General features: G+C 40.3%; 1 protein-coding gene across 2 annotated transcripts in view; it reads right to left on the bottom strand.

The window, feature by feature from the left end:
- Positions 1–11,954: 11,954 nt before the first annotated feature.
- Positions 11,955–18,987, bottom strand: part of ezrb (ezrin b) — a 130,972-nt gene continuing 123,939 nt past the window's right edge. For both annotated transcript variants that reach the window (XM_072581085.1, XM_072581084.1), the window contains exons 12-14: positions 18,004–18,096; positions 16,384–16,638; positions 11,955–13,318 (exon numbers count right to left, since the gene is read on the bottom strand). In XM_072581085.1, coding sequence (XP_072437186.1) covers positions 13,154–13,318; positions 16,384–16,638; positions 18,004–18,096 — 513 coding nt within the window. In that variant the 3' untranslated portion in view covers positions 11,955–13,153. The remainder of the gene's footprint in view (positions 13,319–16,383; positions 16,639–18,003; positions 18,097–18,987) is intronic.

Raw genomic sequence — 18,987 nt, 5'->3', positions numbered from 1 at the left:
CTATGTATAAATGTTTTTCCACTAATACTTTGATTATCCTTTGGTTGCATGTGTATCAGTGCTTCTTTTAAATCTATGATTATCTGAAGAATCTTTAGCTAGAACCTATTTCTTAACATTGTTAATAACTTCAAAGAAACAATTAATTACTACAAAATAACTTTAGCTGTTGTTATCACTGTTGCTTGATGATTTAAGTCAGCTGATTCATGGGCTGAGATTTACAATTTCTTTTCTAACTAGTGCTGTTCACTTAATGGGACAACATTCTTTCATTAATGAGGCTGGAATCAATCATTTGTCTATCCTTAGGCATCCTCTTATCAAACTGTCTTGAATGGTTGCTTGCAGGGCCCCTCGTTGACCTTGGAGTAGCCCTGTTCAAAGGTATCATTGTGTTTCGCTTACATGTTAAAACAGACTGTTTATTCTGTTTATCTATTGTCAGTCATTTCATGTCTTATTGCTGGAGCAGACTGTCTCATTCTATCTAATCCTTGTCAGCTATTTTATGTCTTTCAAACATGGGCTGCCCTTCTAGAATCCCCCTTTGGCCCTAGGCCAGATTATAGCCGGAGGGACATTATTCACTAACCGTCCAAATCAGAGTCCATGAGTAGCCTTCTTTCGGCGCTGTCGCATCGACGATCCTTTTCCCATTGTTTGATGAGCTGGTCATTTTCTTTCATCAAGTAGTCTGTTGGTTTGGTGGTGTGTAGTAGGGCCACATTCCCAATCCGTGGCACTTCAGTGATCATCATCTTCGTTATTGTGGAGATGAAACACTTGAAATAAGATAACATAGACATACTATGACAATAAAAATTACTATTCCCTGGACAATGGGCATCCCCAGAAATCCCAGACACTACATTGCCCAACTCCATTGGGTCGAATATGGGATTGTTAGAGTTTGCGCATTTCTTTTGTTCAACCAAATCAGTAATTGAACATAGAACATAGAACATAGAACAATACAGCACAGAACAGGCCCTTCGGCCCATGATGTTGTGCCGAACTTCTATCCTAGATTAAGCACCCATCCATGTACCTATCCAAATGCCGCTTAAAGGTCGCCAATAATTTACTCCGGAGTTATCAAGGATGTACATACAACACTCCTTTCCAATGAGTGCACACTTCCTCCCTTTCTTGTCTAATATCAAATTTAAAACAAGTTGGTTCTCCAGTGCCATGACTCATATGGTGACCAATTCTGCATATAACTTGCCTAGGGCATGTGAGGTTTCATTGGCCACGTGTTCTAAGACTGCAGCTATATTAGCTAGTTTGGCAGTACTTACCTGGGTATCAATGTGGTAAAGAACCTTTTGGTTTCTGAGATAGCACATCTGTGCTATCTGGGCACCTCCTTCAAGAGGGACAATGTGTGACACATGAATGGTACCACATAGCCCAGGTAACAGAACTCTGTCCAGATTGGTGGTAGTCAGCTCTGTGTCTGCCCTCAAAATTGGTGTCATTCTATTGATCCCCTCCACCATACCTGAGTTCTGTGGGTGGTAGGGGATGTGATACTTTTGTGTTATTCCCAAGAGTTTACATGTTTCCTTCAGGAACCTGTCTGTGAATTGGGTCCCTTCGTCTGAGTCTGGTTGTAGGGGACACCCCTCCCCACCGGGGTTTTATTTCAATTGCCAATATTTTTGCCACAATGTTCTGTAAGCTTCTACTCATCTGGTAAACAGGTTTACCATGAGTAGACAATGTTTTTTATTCTGACTGTGGGAGTTGTCTTATGAAATCTATTTGATTGTGTTCCCATGGTCACAGTGGGTGAGGCTGATGGCTCATTAATTTTCATTCCCTGTCCTGGTTCTGTCTGCGCACATACAGTGCATCACTAGCAAAATCTAACTATATCTCTTCCCATTGCTTTCCACTGCCAGCTGTATCATTTTATCCCTACCTACATGGTCTAATCCGCGGTAAACATTGCTTAAGGTCTGTTGGCAGAATGTGGGAGCTACCACCTTATCATCTTTTCTCTAAATCTCATCTGCTCCTAATGCTGCTCCATCTTTAATCCATCCTGCTTTTTCATCTAATAATCTAGCTGCTGCTTGTAAATTTATTATGTTCCATTCATCATCTTTGACTTCTTGCTGTCTCACAGCTGCTGTCATTATCATTTCTTGATCTAACATTGCTTTTGCTGCACTATCTATGTAATTGCTCCCTCTCTGCTTTGGTGTCTGAGCCTTTTTGTGTGCTGTTACTTCAATTACTTCTGCTTCCTTCGGTTCAATAGCTGCAGCCACAAAGTTGTTGACTAGGGTCTCATGCTGAATTGCATTACCACTTGAAGTAACATAGCCATTGCCTTGCCCATGCCATCAGATAGTCATGGACTACACTAAAGGTATATTTATAGTCTGTATTGATGTTAACCCTTTGTCCTCTCCCTGACTGCTAGGCAGCAGTAAAAGGTTTTAGTTCGGCAACCTGGGCAGAATGACATCCTCCTATCCTTTCTCCTGCTAAAAGCTCTCCTTTCCAATTAACTACAGCCCACCCTGACAAGGCCTCACCATCATAATGCTTCTGCACTCCATCTACAAACATGCATTTCACATCTGGCCCCTCTAATGGCTCTTCCTTAACTCTACTCTGTCTTTCTTCTTCTTCCTCCATGAAGGGGATACAATCATGTGTCTTTCCTTTCTGATTAACATAGCTTGTTGGTTCTCAATTATCTTTAACTACTTCGACATTCTTGTCTCCTGCCAACACTGTAGCTTCCCATTTGGCTTGCTGACTGTCTGAAACTTTTTCAGTTTGCCAGCTTCCAAGAACTCGATTATACATGTGGGGAGTGTAATATCGCCTTCCCGAGTTGTATCAAGGTGCAAAAGAAGTGAAAGGGCTTTTTCAGATCAAGGACTCCTAATGCTGGTACAGAGTCCTGTGTCTATTTAATTTTGACAAAGGTCATCACCAGTTCAGATCCCCATTCAATCTTCTGAGCTACCCCATCCCACCCTTTAGCCAACTGTGTGTGTTCCTTGTAACAACTGCTGATAGTTTCATAAATATTCCCCTGGTTATTTTCTGCCTTAGTAGCCCAATTGAACACTTCCATAATTTGTGTTTTTTTAATCCTCCAGTTCTCTATCAACAGATTATTTCACCCAGTAGCAGTATAAGATAACTTCATAGATGAACTCCATTTCTAAAGAAAGTGTCCATTCCACATCAAGCAGAATGGATTGATTGGTATTGATTTACTACAGATTCAAAAAGTAAGGGGGGTGTAAACTCTTGTATACAATTACAACATCTGTCATTCCTCCTCCTGCAAGAAAATAAATGTTACACGTTAGGAAAAGAACCGCCTCATTTGTTAACTTTGACTTTCCGAATTCATCTATCAGCTTTCTCAGATTTTAGAACGTACCATTAAAAATTTGTTCGAAGAGTATTGCATTTCCCAGATTTCCTATTATTTGTATTCTTTCACATCAAAGTACCTTTACAATAAGCAAATGTTAAAGATTCGCTCATGTTAAAACAATATTTGGAAGTTCATTCTGGCGAGAAAATGAAATTCCTTAGGTGGTAATTTCTGAAATTAAAAGTTACCCAAGTTCAACACAAAGCCAATTCTAACGGGTAAATTTTTACGAAACTTTACGAACCAACCTTTTAAATCGACATTTTGTCATAGACCTCTGCTTTGCACAACCACTGATAGTTTCTTAAGCAGCCATTATATTAACCTACATGTCTTATACTTACATAGGCACAGCACACTTTTAAATCACCATACATTCCCAAAATGTAAACTAACTTCAGAATATCCCCAGATCTTGAGCTCCAGGGATCAAAAATACACAAATTGCACAAGACAACATTTAGCAACCAAAGGTGCATTCAAACCAGACCACAATGAGTTAACCTTTCTACAAGGTTCACTGAGCAAGCGCTGTGCAGAACTTCAGAATTCCTCTGTTTTAGCTGGGTTTGGTGCCTTTGGCATTCTGTTTAAACAGAATACAGAATCCCTACAGTGTGGAAATAGGCCCTTAGGCCCAACAAGTCTACACTGACCCTCCGAAGAGTAACCCACCTAGACCCATTTCCCTTCTACTTTACCTCAGACTAATGCACCTAATCTATACATCCCTGAACACTATGGGTAATTTAGCATGACCAATTCACCTAATTTACACATCCCTGAACACTATGGGCAATTTAGCAAGGCCAATTCACTTAATCTGCACATTTTTGGATTGTGGGAGGAAACCAGAGCACCAAGAGGAAACCCACATAGACATGGGGAGAATGTGCAAACTCCACACAAGCTCAGGTCCCTGCCGCTGTTCGGCAACAATCCTAAACACTGAGCCGCTGTGCCACCTTTGTTCTCTTTCCTTTTTTCCAACCTGGCCACCAGGCTTTCTGTTTTGACTCAGAGACCTCACTATTTGTCTATTGCTTTCCATATCCTTAATTAAAGCTTTCTTTTTAACACCGTCTGCAGAATGGATTGGTCTGGACCGTGGGTTTTTATTCCAGTCCTTCTCTACCTTTTTCTCAGGCTTCTTTCTGACACTGTCTGCTGCTTCTAATACTGTTGCTATTACTTTTCTTTTGCCCAAGGGTTTTCAACTTTGTATTAATCTTTTTGTCTCACAACTCTTTCATGCCTTGCTCTTCTTCATGTACTCTCTCACACCCGAGATTCTCCCATTCTCTCTTCGTCTACCGCTTTCTCATGTCTGATACTAATTTGGTCTCTCTTCATCTTGTGCTGTCTCATGCCAGGCACCTTCTTTCACCATACTTGTGATTGTGTGCTACAATGATCCCATACAGTGTGGTTACTACCTCCCTTCTCTTATTCAGTACACCCACGAAACACGTAATCAATGAAGGGCATTCCTATGAGCAGCCTCAGATTCCCATGATCTCATGGTGTTTAACAGACATTGTGATCCCCAGGCCTTGGGATCTTTCTATGCATCCTGCTAATTAGCATTTTAAAGTTACTGGTTATACTTCCTCTGGTTGTCCCAGACTTGTTATCTCCTTGGATTACTCAAATTCTGTTATTCATTGTATTTTCCACTGTTCAAACTACATATATAGAAAATACAAAAGACTGTTGATTTTTAACTAACTACTTTAAGATTTATATTAATTGCTGTTATAAAGTTATTTATAAAGTGTAAAGTTATACAGCTACTTCTACTGTTAACATTTTGGATTAATACGTTGTGACCAATCTATTTCTTTCAGGTCATACCAAGCATCTTTTTTTAAGAGATGGGGAAAACATTACCCGAGACTAATTAATTTGCATATCTCCAGGTCATTCTCCTATAACGTGTGTTTTGTCAGTGCAATTTGACTGTAACACAATTGGTGAATAGGAGAATGATCTTTTTAAAACATGAATTCCCCTTGGCTATATGCAGTTCCATCCCTGGTTATCTTAAGACCACTCTAGGTCACACAAAAGAAGTTGGATGACATGGCAATTTTCTTTTGACCTTACTGTTGATGTTTTTGAGAATGTTTTTAGAAAATATTGCAGAAGAATATAATTGGATTTCAAAATTCTCCTTATTCTGGATAATGCACCAAGCCATCTTCCCACCATTCATATTTTCACTAAGTTCACCAAAGTGCTATTTCTACCTCTGAACACAATCTCTGTCATTGAACCCATGGACCAGAGTGCAATAGCAGCTCTTAAAGCTTGTTATTTAGGCGCACATTCAGGAAGCTGATGGCAGCTACTGAGTAGGATAATGTGGGCAGTGTTCTTTAATTTTGGAAGAGCTTTAACATTAAAAATGTGATTGACATCATTTTGGAAGCTGAGGTTGGTAGAAGCTTCTCCCAAATTTTTTTTCATGATTTTAAAGGCATTGAACTGGAGCTTCCAGTGATCAAAGAACATTATGTTGCTCTTGAAAATCAGGTTGGATTTGAAGTGGAGTCTGATCTACAACAACTTGTTGCTGTGGGGGAAATTGAAGCTCGAGATGGAGACGATGAAGTCCAGGATGCAGCACCACGAAAACATTCCATTTCTCTTTGGTCTTATATCCTGAGGGAAGTTGAGAAGCAGTTGCAGCTCTTAGAAGGCAATGACTACAATGCAGAATGCAGCAGGAGAGCAGTTTGTGGCATAAAGTCTTATCTGGTGCCCTATGAACAGCTTCTTCATGATAGAAGAAAGATGGCAAAGCATCAAAAACTAAATGCCTTTTTTTAAGTAAACCCCAAGAAACAGTCTGAGGAAAATGAACCACACCATGCATTTCTGGACTAAATATTTTCTTTTGTTGCAACCCTGCACCCAGAGCTGCACTTGAAAGTAATGATGACATCGATGGTAAACCTCAGTCCATGTCTTAACACAGTATTGTAACTCAGCAAACTCCGAAATCCCTTAAAGTATTATTCATTGAAATTTAACTTTGACATTTACTTAAACTGTGCTATTATTTGTGTTAGGCTAACTGTTATTTTGTTTCAGTTTTTACGGATTATTTTTGGTGGTTTGCCCTGAACTCCGATTTTCCCCAGAGGCCTCATTATTTCTCTTGTGCAACTTTCTACAACACAAGGTCACACAAGAATGCAACAAGTCTGTTATAGCAGAACAGATTGTATGTTTAAATTGTTTTCCCCTAATGCTTCTATTACACTTTGATTATGTCCATGCTTATGTTGAAATCTATCTCTATGATTATCTGAAGAATCATTAACTAGAACCTATTTCTTAATGTTATGAATAACTTCAAAGAAATAACCAATTACTGCAAAATAACTTTACCTGTTACTTTCACAGCTGCTTGATGATTGAGGTTGGCTGATTCATGGACTGAGATTTACACTCCTTGTTCTAACTGGTGCAGTTCACTTACTAGTGCAATATCCTTTCATTAATGAGGCTGAAATCAATCACTTGTCTATCTTTAGACATCCTCTTAACACACTCTTGGATGATTGCTTGTAGGGCCTTTCTTGCACCTTGGAGTGGCCCTGTTCAAAAGGTACCATAATGTTTCACTTAAATGTTAGAGCAGGCTGTTTTAATATGTTTATCTTGTTAGCCATTTTGAGTCTTAATGCCGGAGCAGGCTACCTTATTCTCTTTAACCCCTGTCAGCCATTTTAGGTCTTTCAAGCATGGGCTGCCTTTACAATGACAGTTTCAGGCAAGTAGAAAAACTGCAGATAAATGGGAAGCCTTCAAAAATGAAATAACAAACTAGAGACATCATGGTCCTATTAGAGAGAAGGGTAAGGCTGGTAGGTGTAGGGAATGCTGGATGACTAGAGAAATTGAGGCTCTGGTCATGAAAAAAGTAGTATATGTCAGGTATAGACAGCAGAGGTTGAGTGATTCCTGAGAAGACTATAAGGCTGGTAGAAGTATCATCAAGAGGGAAATCAGGTCGTCAAAAGAGGGACATGATAAAGCTTCTGCAAGTGGGGCTAAGAGAAATCCAAGAGATTCTACAAATACATTAAAGAAAAAAGAGAGTAACAAAAGGAGACAATAAGGACCCTTAAAGATCAGCAAGGAAATCTACATACGGAACAGAAGATTGGGGATATACCAAACAAGTATTTCACAACAGTGTTTACTGCACAAAAAGCTTATGGAAGCAAGAGAAATTGGGGAACTTGAGAAGTGTCCATGTTACAAAGGACATGGTGCTGGGCATCTTGAAATGCATAAAGGTGGATAAATCCCTAGGACCAGATCAGATGTACCTCAGGTTTATGGGAAGTCTCTATGACAATGTGTAAAGGGATCCATTGTTTTTCCAAGGGTTAATTGAATTCTAAATTTTCAGTTTGTGATCAGTGATGAGATAACACATCATCATATCTGCCTTTTTGATTTACATGAATCTACATGGCAGCATGGTTGCACAGTAGTAGGCTCTGCTGCCTTGGATTCACTTTCAGCTTTGGGATGACTGCTGTGAGAGTTTCTATGGGTTGATTCGGTTTCCTCCTACAGTCCAAATGTGTGCCGGGTGGGTGGATGGATTGCTCTACCAAATTGCAAGCCGAAGTAAATGTGGGTTTATAGGGATATTATAGGATGCTCTTCAGAGGGTGCAATGGTCTGAATAGCCTTTCCTGCTCTGTTGGGCCTCTATAATTCTACAGTGGACTAATGCATCAGTTTCTGTAATGCAGTGGGTCAGTATGTTGCCCTGTTAACCACAGGGCTGGTGGCTGAAGATCACCCAGGGATTAAGCTATACAAAGGAATTTTAAAAAATGTAACTTAAAGCCATGTAGCAAATTGCTGTGTGTATTTTTAAAGGTCAGATTAGCCTTCTTTATATTATATTCAATATTGGACAATTTCCTCTCCTGGATTTCTCCACTTTGTCTGTTGTAAGGGAACAGGAATTGAAAAGCAGCATTTAAATGATAGTGGACAAGAGGGAAACTCTTAAGTTTACTCAGTTTTATAACATTGATTTACACGGGAGACTAAGGCAGGCTTCTCCCCTATTGCCCACCTCCCTGCCCAAATACTAAATACCATCTCAGGTTTGATTCACCTAGATGCCCTGGGTCAAGATTGGCTCTGTTCCCATTTTCCCAATTCACCTTACCAGACTCATTCCAAACCAAAAACTGCATCCTGTCAGTGTACCTACGACACATGCAACCTACAATAGTCCTCCACACTATTCACAACTCCACCAATCTTCAGGTCATCGGCAAACTTACCAACCCACCCTTCCACATCCTCATCCAAGTCATTTATAAAAGTCACAAAGCAGAGATCCCAAACCTGATCCCTGCAGAACACCACTGGATAACAAACTCCAGGCTGAATCTTTTTACTACCCTGTCTTCTGTGGCCAGCCAATTCTGTATCCAGACAGCCAAATTTCACCTGTATCCCAGGCTCATTCAGAAAGTAAGGAGGCATATCAGGGGGAATCTTGCTAAAGTCCACATACACTGCTCTATCTTTAATGTGTTATGTTACATCGATTAGATTAGATTCCCTACAGTATGGAAACAGGCCTTTCAGCCCAACAAGTCCATACCAACCCTCCGAAGAGTGGCCCACCCAGACCAATTCTCCATATTCATCCCTGACTATGGGCAAAATTTAGCATGACCAATTCACCTAATCTGCACATCTTTGGATTGTGGGAGGAAACCAAAGCATCCGGAGGAAACCCATGCAGACATGGGGAGAATGTCCAAACTCCACACAGCCAGTCAGTTACCCAAGGCAAGGATTGAACCTGGGTTCCTGGAGCTGTGAGGCAGCAGTGCTAACCACTGAGCCACCGTGCCACAAAGAATCCTCAAAGAATTCAATAAGACTGGAGGTACGACCTGCTGCTCACAAACCTATGCTATCTCTAATCAAGCTATGCTTTCCAAATCCTGATTCAGAATCCTTTGACCACGGCAGACTCAGCCACCTAATTATTTAAATCCTATTTACCAGTACATGGCCTATTACCTTGTATGCGTTAGCTTCATAAACGCACATTGAAATACTTGAATGTTTGAGGGTTCCTGCTTCGAGCACCTTTACAGACAGACCGAGTCAGTTCCACATTCACAATATCCACTAGGTGGAAAGCTTTTCCTCACATCCCAGATTTACCCTAAATCTGAGATCCTGGTTGTTGATCCCTCCAAAAAGGGGAAGTTCCTTTGCACTGGATAAAATCTTCCAAACACAAATCACCCCTAGGCCTCCTGCCAATTCTGGGTTGAATTAGCCAAAGTTTCCTTGAATCCTATGGGCTCCCACATGAGACCTTAATCAAAAGCCCTGAAGTTCAAGTCGACCATAGCAAATGCATTGCCCCCATCTATACATCTAGTCACCTCTGACATAACTTTCTTGAATAAAATTGTGCTATTCTTGATTGATCCCTGCTCCTTTAAGTACAAGTGAATTATTTCACTCGATGGTCTCTTGACAATGGAGGTTAGGCTGACTGGCATGTAGGTTCCTGGTTTATCCATTTTTCCCATCTTGAAAAGATGGTAGCATATTTGCTGTCCTCCAGATTCCTAGCACCTCTTCTGTGGCCAGGGAAGAAAGTTTCCAGCATCTCTACTAAGGGCACACAAAAACTATGGCTTTTCGAACGCTCTCTCTAGATGTGAATGATACTAGCAAAGCTCTAAAGTATAAAGATGGGTTGAAAGATCAAAGCTATTATGTCACTGCATGTTTTAAACTACTGGAAAGATGTAACAGGGTGATGTGTTCTGATGGATGGATGAACATAAGGGGTTAGCAGAAAACAAAGACTGCACGGTTTAAACTTTGGCTGACTGCATTGGTTTTCTGTGCCTTAAAAATGCAAGGTTTAACTTGACTAAAATAGGAATCTATAACTTTACTTCGCTTAAAGGCATACAAAAAGAATGGTGGCTTCTATACCATCAACATCTATTGTGATACAATAAAGTGTTCTCAATATTTTCCTCTATAATTGGTATTATGATACCCCATTGGTTTTCCAAGCTGACAAGAAACTGTACAAATAAGTCTAACACATTTCTTGGGTATAATGCACACATAGCAACAGCTAATCCAAAATACACATATATTCAAACACTGCAGCCTGGTTCTCAACCCAGAAAAAAAAAGTGGAACATTGTGTAAAAGATGCTCAGAACAACAAGTGTGTAGTGACCAACTAAATATCAAAATCATTGTCCACAGTCGAAAGGCGAATCCTCAATACCCAAAATCGTTGGCAAAGCTATGACCAAATTGACATCACTCATAACAAAAAGAACTGCAAATCCAGTGACAATTCTTCAAAACCAGGGCATTAAAGCAAATCCGCCACTCCACAGCTTATGTATGCATTTGGAATACTAACTAGACATGATGGTTCCACATTTTACAATTGCTTAAGGAATTCAGAGGAACCTCAATTATCTGAAGGACATGGGCGAGAAGTATTTTTTTTCCAGTTAATCGAATGCTGGATAACTAGCCAAGCATTAGGACCTGATGTTCTTGCCAGATAAATCAGATATTTGGATAATCGAATGCTGGGTAATTGAGGTTCCTCTGTAGTGGAATGCTGAAACGCAGAATTCAGTTTATAATATATGTCAGAGTACCCAGGACATCCTGACTAAAATAAAGAATCAAAAACTTCCCATAAACTCATCTAGAAATATCGTCCACAAAAGATTGCATGGTGACTGGCCCATGTTTCCTTTGCCATACAGGTACCAATATTAGGGAGTTTCCAAGCCAATCTCTAGGGATACTAAATATTTGCATTCCAATTCACTTTATCATAACTAACCCTTTCTTTAAACCCTCGCCAATGTTTACCTTTCTAAAGAGCATTTTTTGCCAATTTCTGCGACTGTCATTTCTACAACTGTCATTCATCCAAAAATGCATGCTAATTATTAAACCATTTTACAGCACAAGTCATTTCTTTACAAATGATTCATTTTCATATCAGTGGAGGGCACAAGAGTGTTGGCAAGAAATAATCAAACTTGCTAATCTGCAGGACTCAGCTAATCACACTATAAACTCAAATGAATCACCACAGGAATCTCACCCAAGCTAACATTCAAAGTAATATTGATGCAATATCTCTATCTGGCCTAACCCTTTGTAACAAGCAAGTCAGCACAAAGATGCAACTGCATGTTCATTTTAGTCCGCTTATGGAGACAAATGCAGAAACTTTGCAGTAGTCTTTCAGTTACAGAATGGCTATCGCTACACTATTCCACAACATTGAGGAGGCTCACGAGTTTAAAAAACGTTGGCCATATCGCGAAACTGCGATTTGCCTGCCTTCAGCCTGAAAAACTAAAACGAGTGTGGTGTGGAATATGCCAATATTAAGAATGTGCACATTTATTCAGAACACAAGTGGATAACTGACAGAAGCAAGGCTGTGTATAAATGCCCGAAGTCCAAATCATTGCCAAAATCTTTATTAGATGCAATTCAACATTGTTAAGAACATTTAGTAGGAGAGTTACTAGTACAAAGTGCAGGACACCCAAAGTACAGATCAGAGGAACACAGTTATCATTCTGATAAGTACACTATTATGAAAGTATAGTGATAATATAGTACAACAATTTCAATTCAAAGATATGGAGAACATACAACAATACTGAATTACAAACCTTTACATATGAATTCTCAAAATGTAAAAAGGTTGGCATATTTAGCTACAGTAATTGTCTTTATTAGTTGTCCAGATTAAATAAAACATTAGATTTTCCTCTTGTTATTGAATTTTTACAAACATGCTCTATTACCCATTTGGCCTAAAATATTTAGAAACAGATTCAGTTCTATAAAATGTCACAGAACTACCATTTATTGTTATTCATTTAATGTTTACATCTTCCAAGTGTTGAAGCCCAAATTTTTGAAGAGCAAAAATACACAAAGCAGGAACATTTCCCCACCAATGTTATTGATAAGTTGTGATATTACGTTAAAACCTAAGTTTATAATCTGCATCTGCAGAGAAAGGTGATAGCATCTAAAGTGTTTAAATTATGTATCTACCATTGATCATTTCAGTATAGTCACATTATGGCCATGTGTCCATTATTATTTGGAAGGTATAATAGGAATCCTCATCTGCAGAGTGGCAAATACTATTCAAAATCATCTTTTCACCTGAGCGATCATGGGCTTGTGGCACTGCATTCAAGTGATGAAATAAAACAACTTGCTTCCAGTGAAAATTCTGTTCTCTAATTCACAACATTCATCATTTCATCTATAACATTTGGACATAAGTTAATTTCCTTCCCTATCCAAAACAATACTTGCTTGTTAACTACATTTGGCACCCAAAGCAAACTATTTTTGTACTGCAGCACATTTCAATCTGTAAACATTTCAAATGTTTACAGGATGTGACCAATTATCCATTTCATGGTGCAAAAATGGAAGAAACTCAAAACAGAAACCATTCAAAAATTTTATAAAAATGGAAATATAGCAGAACCAGTTTGAGAAAAAATTTCAGGTTGTGGCCAACAATCTCGTTACTAAATAATCCAAGCTGTTTTCTCCAGTGATCACCAGGAAAAGTAAATACTTCAAATAGATTATCATCCTGTACAAGCAAAAGGTACTGCTGTCAGTGAAATTTTACATTGATTCAAACTCATCCACCCTCTGCTTGGTATTGCCTCGCCGGATCTGGCGAAGCGTCTTATATTTGTCTTGACCTTTCCGGACATTTTCCATGTGAATTATGTCATTGGACGTTTTCTTGCTCTCATCTCTGGCTTGTGCAAGCTCACTGCTCAAAAGCTTTTGGGGGTGGGGTGGGAAGAGAAAAAAAAAAATCACGTCAAGTTCCCTCAAGGAGAACATGGCAAATAAAACTCAAAATTAAGCAATGCATTCGATCCCTAAAAATGGTCTTACCCAAACTAGTTTCTCTCAGTTTCATGTTCACAGTTCACCGTATTCAAAAAAGGTTTCTGAATGATCTTAAATTCCTTTTATCTGAATGTTATTCAATCTGAATTGTTCATCTATTGATCCTATTTAGTATTTTAAGATCCCACCTTTCACTTTCAAAGCCCAGAACAAAGTTGCTCCAGATTAGAGACTTTCCCAGACAATTCAATGCCTATTAAAGCAGCTAAACTAGTATGTCCCAGATGTACCATAGAATGGAGAGTTTTTTTTCCCCTTTCACCAATTTGTATGTCAAGAAATCTATTTGGGTTAGATTCATGAAAGCGATAAAGGTACCAAAAATGAAACTGGAATTTCTCCCTCACCGAGGCTCATTCTATGCTTATCAGTTTGCTATAAAATTTCCACAGTTGAGCAGTACAAGGGCTAAGAAGTGGCTAGTAACATTCACACCACACAACTGCAAGGCAATGACTATCTAACCATGGCCCCCAGATATTATTCAATAGTGTTAGCAACACTGGAACCCATATTAAAATCAACATCCTAAGGGTTACCAATGAGCAGAAACTCAAATGGGCACACCATATAAAATAGTGGTTTTAAGAGCAGGTCAGAGCCTAGGAATACTACAGAAAAAAAAAAAACTCAATTGCTGACTCCCCAAAATCTGTCCATCTACAAGACACACAGGAGTTCTGACAGAATGCTCCCCCACTTGCCTGGATGGGTGCAGCTCCAGAACTCAAGAAGCTGGACACCATCCAGGACAAAGCAAAGCAGTCTGGTCAAATGACATATTCACTGTCTCCACCACTGATGCTCAATTGCAACGTGTACTATGTAAAGGTGTACTTTTAAAAAAAAAATGCATTGCAGAAACTCACCAATGATCTTATGACAGCACATTCCAAACCTTCTAACACTTCCATCTCAAAGGAAAGGACAGCACATACATCCCGACACTATCTATAGATTCCCCTCCAAGCAACTCACCATGTTGCTGGATCAAAATCCAAATTCCTTCCTGATGGCATTTTGGATCTATCTACAGAATAGAAACTGCAGCAATTGAAGGCAGAAGCTCACCACCACTTTCTCAAGGCCCACTAGTGATAGGCAATAAATGCTGGCCAGCCATATTCTCCCACAAGAGAATGAAGAGAGAAAGAAACACTACACAGAGCAATTCCTGACTAGATATTTGACTAGTTAATGATGTTCAACCCAAAGGGTGGCATGGTAGCTCAGTGGTTAGCACTACTACCTCACAGCAGCAGGGATTTGGGTTCAGTTCCACTCTGAGGCAACAGTCTATGTGGAGTTTGCATAAATGCCCCACGTCTGAGTGGATTTCCTTTGGGTGCTCTGGTTTCCTCCCAAAGTCTAAAGATGTGCAAGGTTAGGTGAATTGGCCACACTAAATTGCTAGGCAAAAGTGAGGATTGCAGATGCTGGAAACCAGAGTTTAGATCAGTGTGGTGCTGGAAATGCATAGCAGGTCAGGCAGTATCCGACTAGCAGGAAAATCGACTTTCCGGTCAAAAGCCCGTCATCAGGAATAGAGGCGCTAAGGAGAAGTTAGCAAAAAGTACAATAGGTGAACGGGGGTGGGGATGGACGTGATAGGTCAGAGAGGAGGGTGGGAGAAGGTAGCAAAGAGTATACGGTGGTAATGGTCTTTGCGGAAAGGGGCGGGAGGGAAATATCTCTGGTAGTGGGGTCCGTTTGGAGGGGACAGAAATGCCAGATGATGCAGTTTATGTGAAGGTTGGTAGGGTGGAAAGTGAGGACCGGGGGGGGGGGGGGGGGGGGGGTTCTGTCCTTGTTATGGTTGAAGGGGTGGGGTTAGAGGGCAGAGGTGTGTGAGATGTGGATGAGATGCGTTGGAGGGTGTCTGGGAAGGGAAGGGAAATTACGATCTCTAATGAAGGTGGCCATCTGGTGTGTTCTGTGGTGGGACTGGTCCTCCTGGGTCAGGTGGACCTGATCAGGTCCATGCCCCCCTACAACCCACCCTCCAATCCTGGTACCTTCCCCTGCCACCGCAGGAATTGCAAAACCTGCGCCCACACCTCCTCCCTCACCTCCATCCAAGGCCCCAAAGGAGCCTTCCACATCCAAAGTTTCACCTGCACATCCACCAATGCAATTATTGTATCTGTTGCTCCCGATGTGGCCTCCTCACAGAGTGCTTCAGGGAACATGTCTGGGACACTCACGCCAGTCAACCCCACCGCCCCATGGCTCAACATTCAACTCCCCCTCCCCCTCCGCTGAGGACATGCAGGTCCTGGGCCTCCTCCACTGCCAGTCCCTCACCACCTGACACCTGGAGGAAGAACGCCTCATCTTCCACCTTGGAACACTTCAACCCCAGGGCAATGTGGACTTCAGTTTCCTCATTTTCCCACCCCACCTTACCCCAGTTCCAACCTTCCAGCTCAGCACTGTCCTCATGACCTGTCCTACCTGCCAATCTCCCTTCCCACCTCTCCGCTCCACCCTCCCCTCTGACCTATCACCTCCATCCCCACCCCCATTCACCTATTGTACTCTTTGCTACCTTCACCCCAGCCCCAACCCCCATTTCTCTCTCCACTCTGGAGGCTCCCTACTCTATTCCCAATGAAGGGCTTTTGTCCGAAACATCGATTTTCCTGTTCCTCTGATGCTGCCTGACCTGCTTTGTTTTTTCAGCACTACTCTGATCTAAACCCCACACTAAACAGCCCACAGTGTTCAGGGATGTGCAGGATAGTTGGATTAGCCATGGGAAGTGGGTGGGTGAAGGTGGTGTGGGGGAGCTGGGTGGAATGCCCTTTGAGGGGCAGTGCAGACTCAATGGGCCAAATTGCCTGTCTCCATACTGTAGGAATCTTATGATTCTAAATGCATTTCCATTTATGATATTTATGGTATTATCCACCACAGACAATACAGCTCCTTACTATCAGTTGCTGTTGCACTCGTTCATTTTTCTCTACTTCGGTCACTCGCTCTTCTTCATTTCTGTGATCCAAGATGCCTTCAGTTGCAAGGTCAGCACTGTAAGTGGAATTATTCTCTTCAGCATCATCATGTTCATTCTCTTCCAGGTGATCGTAGATTGGAGGTGGGGGTGGAGGTGGGGGTGGTGCAGGGGCAGATAATACCATGTGCAGTTCTTCCTTTGTTTTGTCCAAATCACCCTGGACCATTCTTGCCTGAAATGAATAATGTACAAACATAGCAAAATGTTTGCAAGTGCTGGATTCAATTACGACAAGCAGAACACATTAATTCCTGTTTTGTTGAACCACTGTGCCTACATGTCAAAGCTCAAGAAACAATCCTGGTTGGAAGGGCCCTAAAATGTTATTATTAGGTGGAGAGAACATTGTGGGTAAAATGATACAAGGTTTGCACCTTCAGACCAGGAAATCCACAATTTTCACAGCTGCATCCCTCCAAGTCATTGAATTCTCAAGCAATTTTCTAGCATTGTAACGAAATACAATTCTGCTCTCTACAAATTGCCCTCCTTCCACAACTTGCAAATGTGCAAGATATGGCAGAAGGAGCAATTCAAGCCATAAGTGAAATTTGTACCAAAACAATATTGGAAATAGCAGAACAAAAAGAAAAAAGATACTTGTGTGTACACTGTTTACATTAGCTTTCAGAGGTGTTCTCTCATTATAGAATTACTCCAAGTGAGAAAGCTGCAATATTTTATCATTCAAGAATTTGCTTGCCAGTTTAAGTAAACAGATGATGTAAGAAAGGATTGAAAAATAGCTAATCTTGTCCTATTGTCTAATTAGGGTAACAGGAATAATCTAGGAAATGGAGGCCTGTGAGCCTCACGTCAGTAATAGGGAAGTTATTGGAAAATATTCTCAGGGACAGGATCTATAAACATTTAGAAGCAAATGGCGATAAACAATATGGTTTTGTGCAGGGGAGGTGGTGCCACACTAATCTGATTGAGTTTTGAAGAGGTGATGATGACTGATGAAGGAAAAGTGGTTGATATCTACATGGACTTCAATAAAAGCTTTGACAAGGTCCCACACAGCAGACTAGCATGAAAGGTGAGGGGTACCCGTGATATCAGGGCGAGCTGGCAAGATGGATACTAAACTGGCTTAGTCATAGGAGACAGAGGGTAGTGGTGTGGAATGAGGGCTGTAACTAGTGATGTTCCACAGGGACCAATGGAGTTTCACTTCTGGATCAACTCTTTACCCAGGCATATCACTTTCAAGTATGTCAGGCTCACATAATCAGTGGCACTTCAGTATAATTTATGCAAGGGCTACGCAGCCCACAAACACTATATTCAACAACTGGAGGTTGGGGGGGGTCATGTTCTGTGCGCTTTCTTAATCATCCTAGAAAGTCATCACTATAATGAAATGTCAAGTAGCGGCAGAGGGTCACAAATACATAGCATATTTTTAAAAAAAAAAGGACCTTAAAATACAATTATTATAATTAGCTAATTCCATGGATTTGACAAAGTCAGATTGAAACAACTGCTTCCTTATTTCCACATAAATACAAGATATCAAATAATAGCTCTTCACCCGTTCCTTCCATTCGAATGCCTCTTCCTCTTTCACTCTTTTGGCATCTTCTAGTTCTTCAATCTTGGCTGTATATTCTGATAACTCTGATGCCTTAGAATAGAAATAAAAATTAAAAATTTAAAAACTATCCTTTCCCTTCTGGGAATTGAAACATAATTGGTGAAAAGCTTTGTGCAAATATTATGCTTTAATCAATTCTGACACCTTGTAAAAGGAACGCTTACAAAAAATATTCCTTTAATTACTTATATAATAGGTCAATCTAAAACATTTTTTGTTTGGACCAGTACAGCTGGGCTTTTCATTCAACGGCTTTTTCCTTTCCTCAAACCAGCTATAGAGTTTGTCTCTGATATGGCCAACTAATTTTGGGGAAAACTATATTTTATCTTGAGACATAAGATGTCTCAAGATGTTTCTTCAAAAAAAAAAAAACACCCTCTGAAAGGGGAGTTATTGTTAAGCACCTGGGTTCTAAAGTGACCATGTGATCAGGCTGCCTCAAAAGATAATTTAAAACGTCAGTTATTGGGGTGGCTCTACATTTAAGTAGTTAAGTTTTAGATTCTAAAAAATGGGGATGTAGAGGGTTCATGTGGTGTAGCAGTAGTGTCTAAGATTCTGGAGATACCAGCTGAATTGGAAGTTTGCAACTAAGGATAGTTGGAAAGATAAAGGCATAAACTCTTAAAATAATATTCAGAGCACTCAGACCAATTTATAAATCTTCCAATTTTGACTTGAGCTTCAGTGCAAGTTTAATGGGTATAGAAGAAAAAAAAAGGATTTAAAGAATCTAGTTTAGTTTCTAGATTCTAATTATCTGAGCTCATTGTACTTTATCTTTAAAGTAATCAGAAGAGAAACATCTAGGATTATGATGGAATTAAAATTAAAAATGTATATAGGCAGGGTAAAGAGAAATGGTAGAACATGAGAAATGGTATTAGAGCTGGAACAAAATTAGTGAGTTACATTTTT

Source organism: Chiloscyllium punctatum, chromosome 11 (genome assembly GCF_047496795.1).
Source record: "Chiloscyllium punctatum isolate Juve2018m chromosome 11, sChiPun1.3, whole genome shotgun sequence".
In the NCBI taxonomy this organism is placed as follows: Eukaryota; Metazoa; Chordata; class Chondrichthyes; order Orectolobiformes; family Hemiscylliidae; genus Chiloscyllium; species Chiloscyllium punctatum.
The sequence above is the reverse complement of the archived record's forward strand: the minus strand, read 5'-3'. Positions and strand labels throughout refer to the sequence as shown.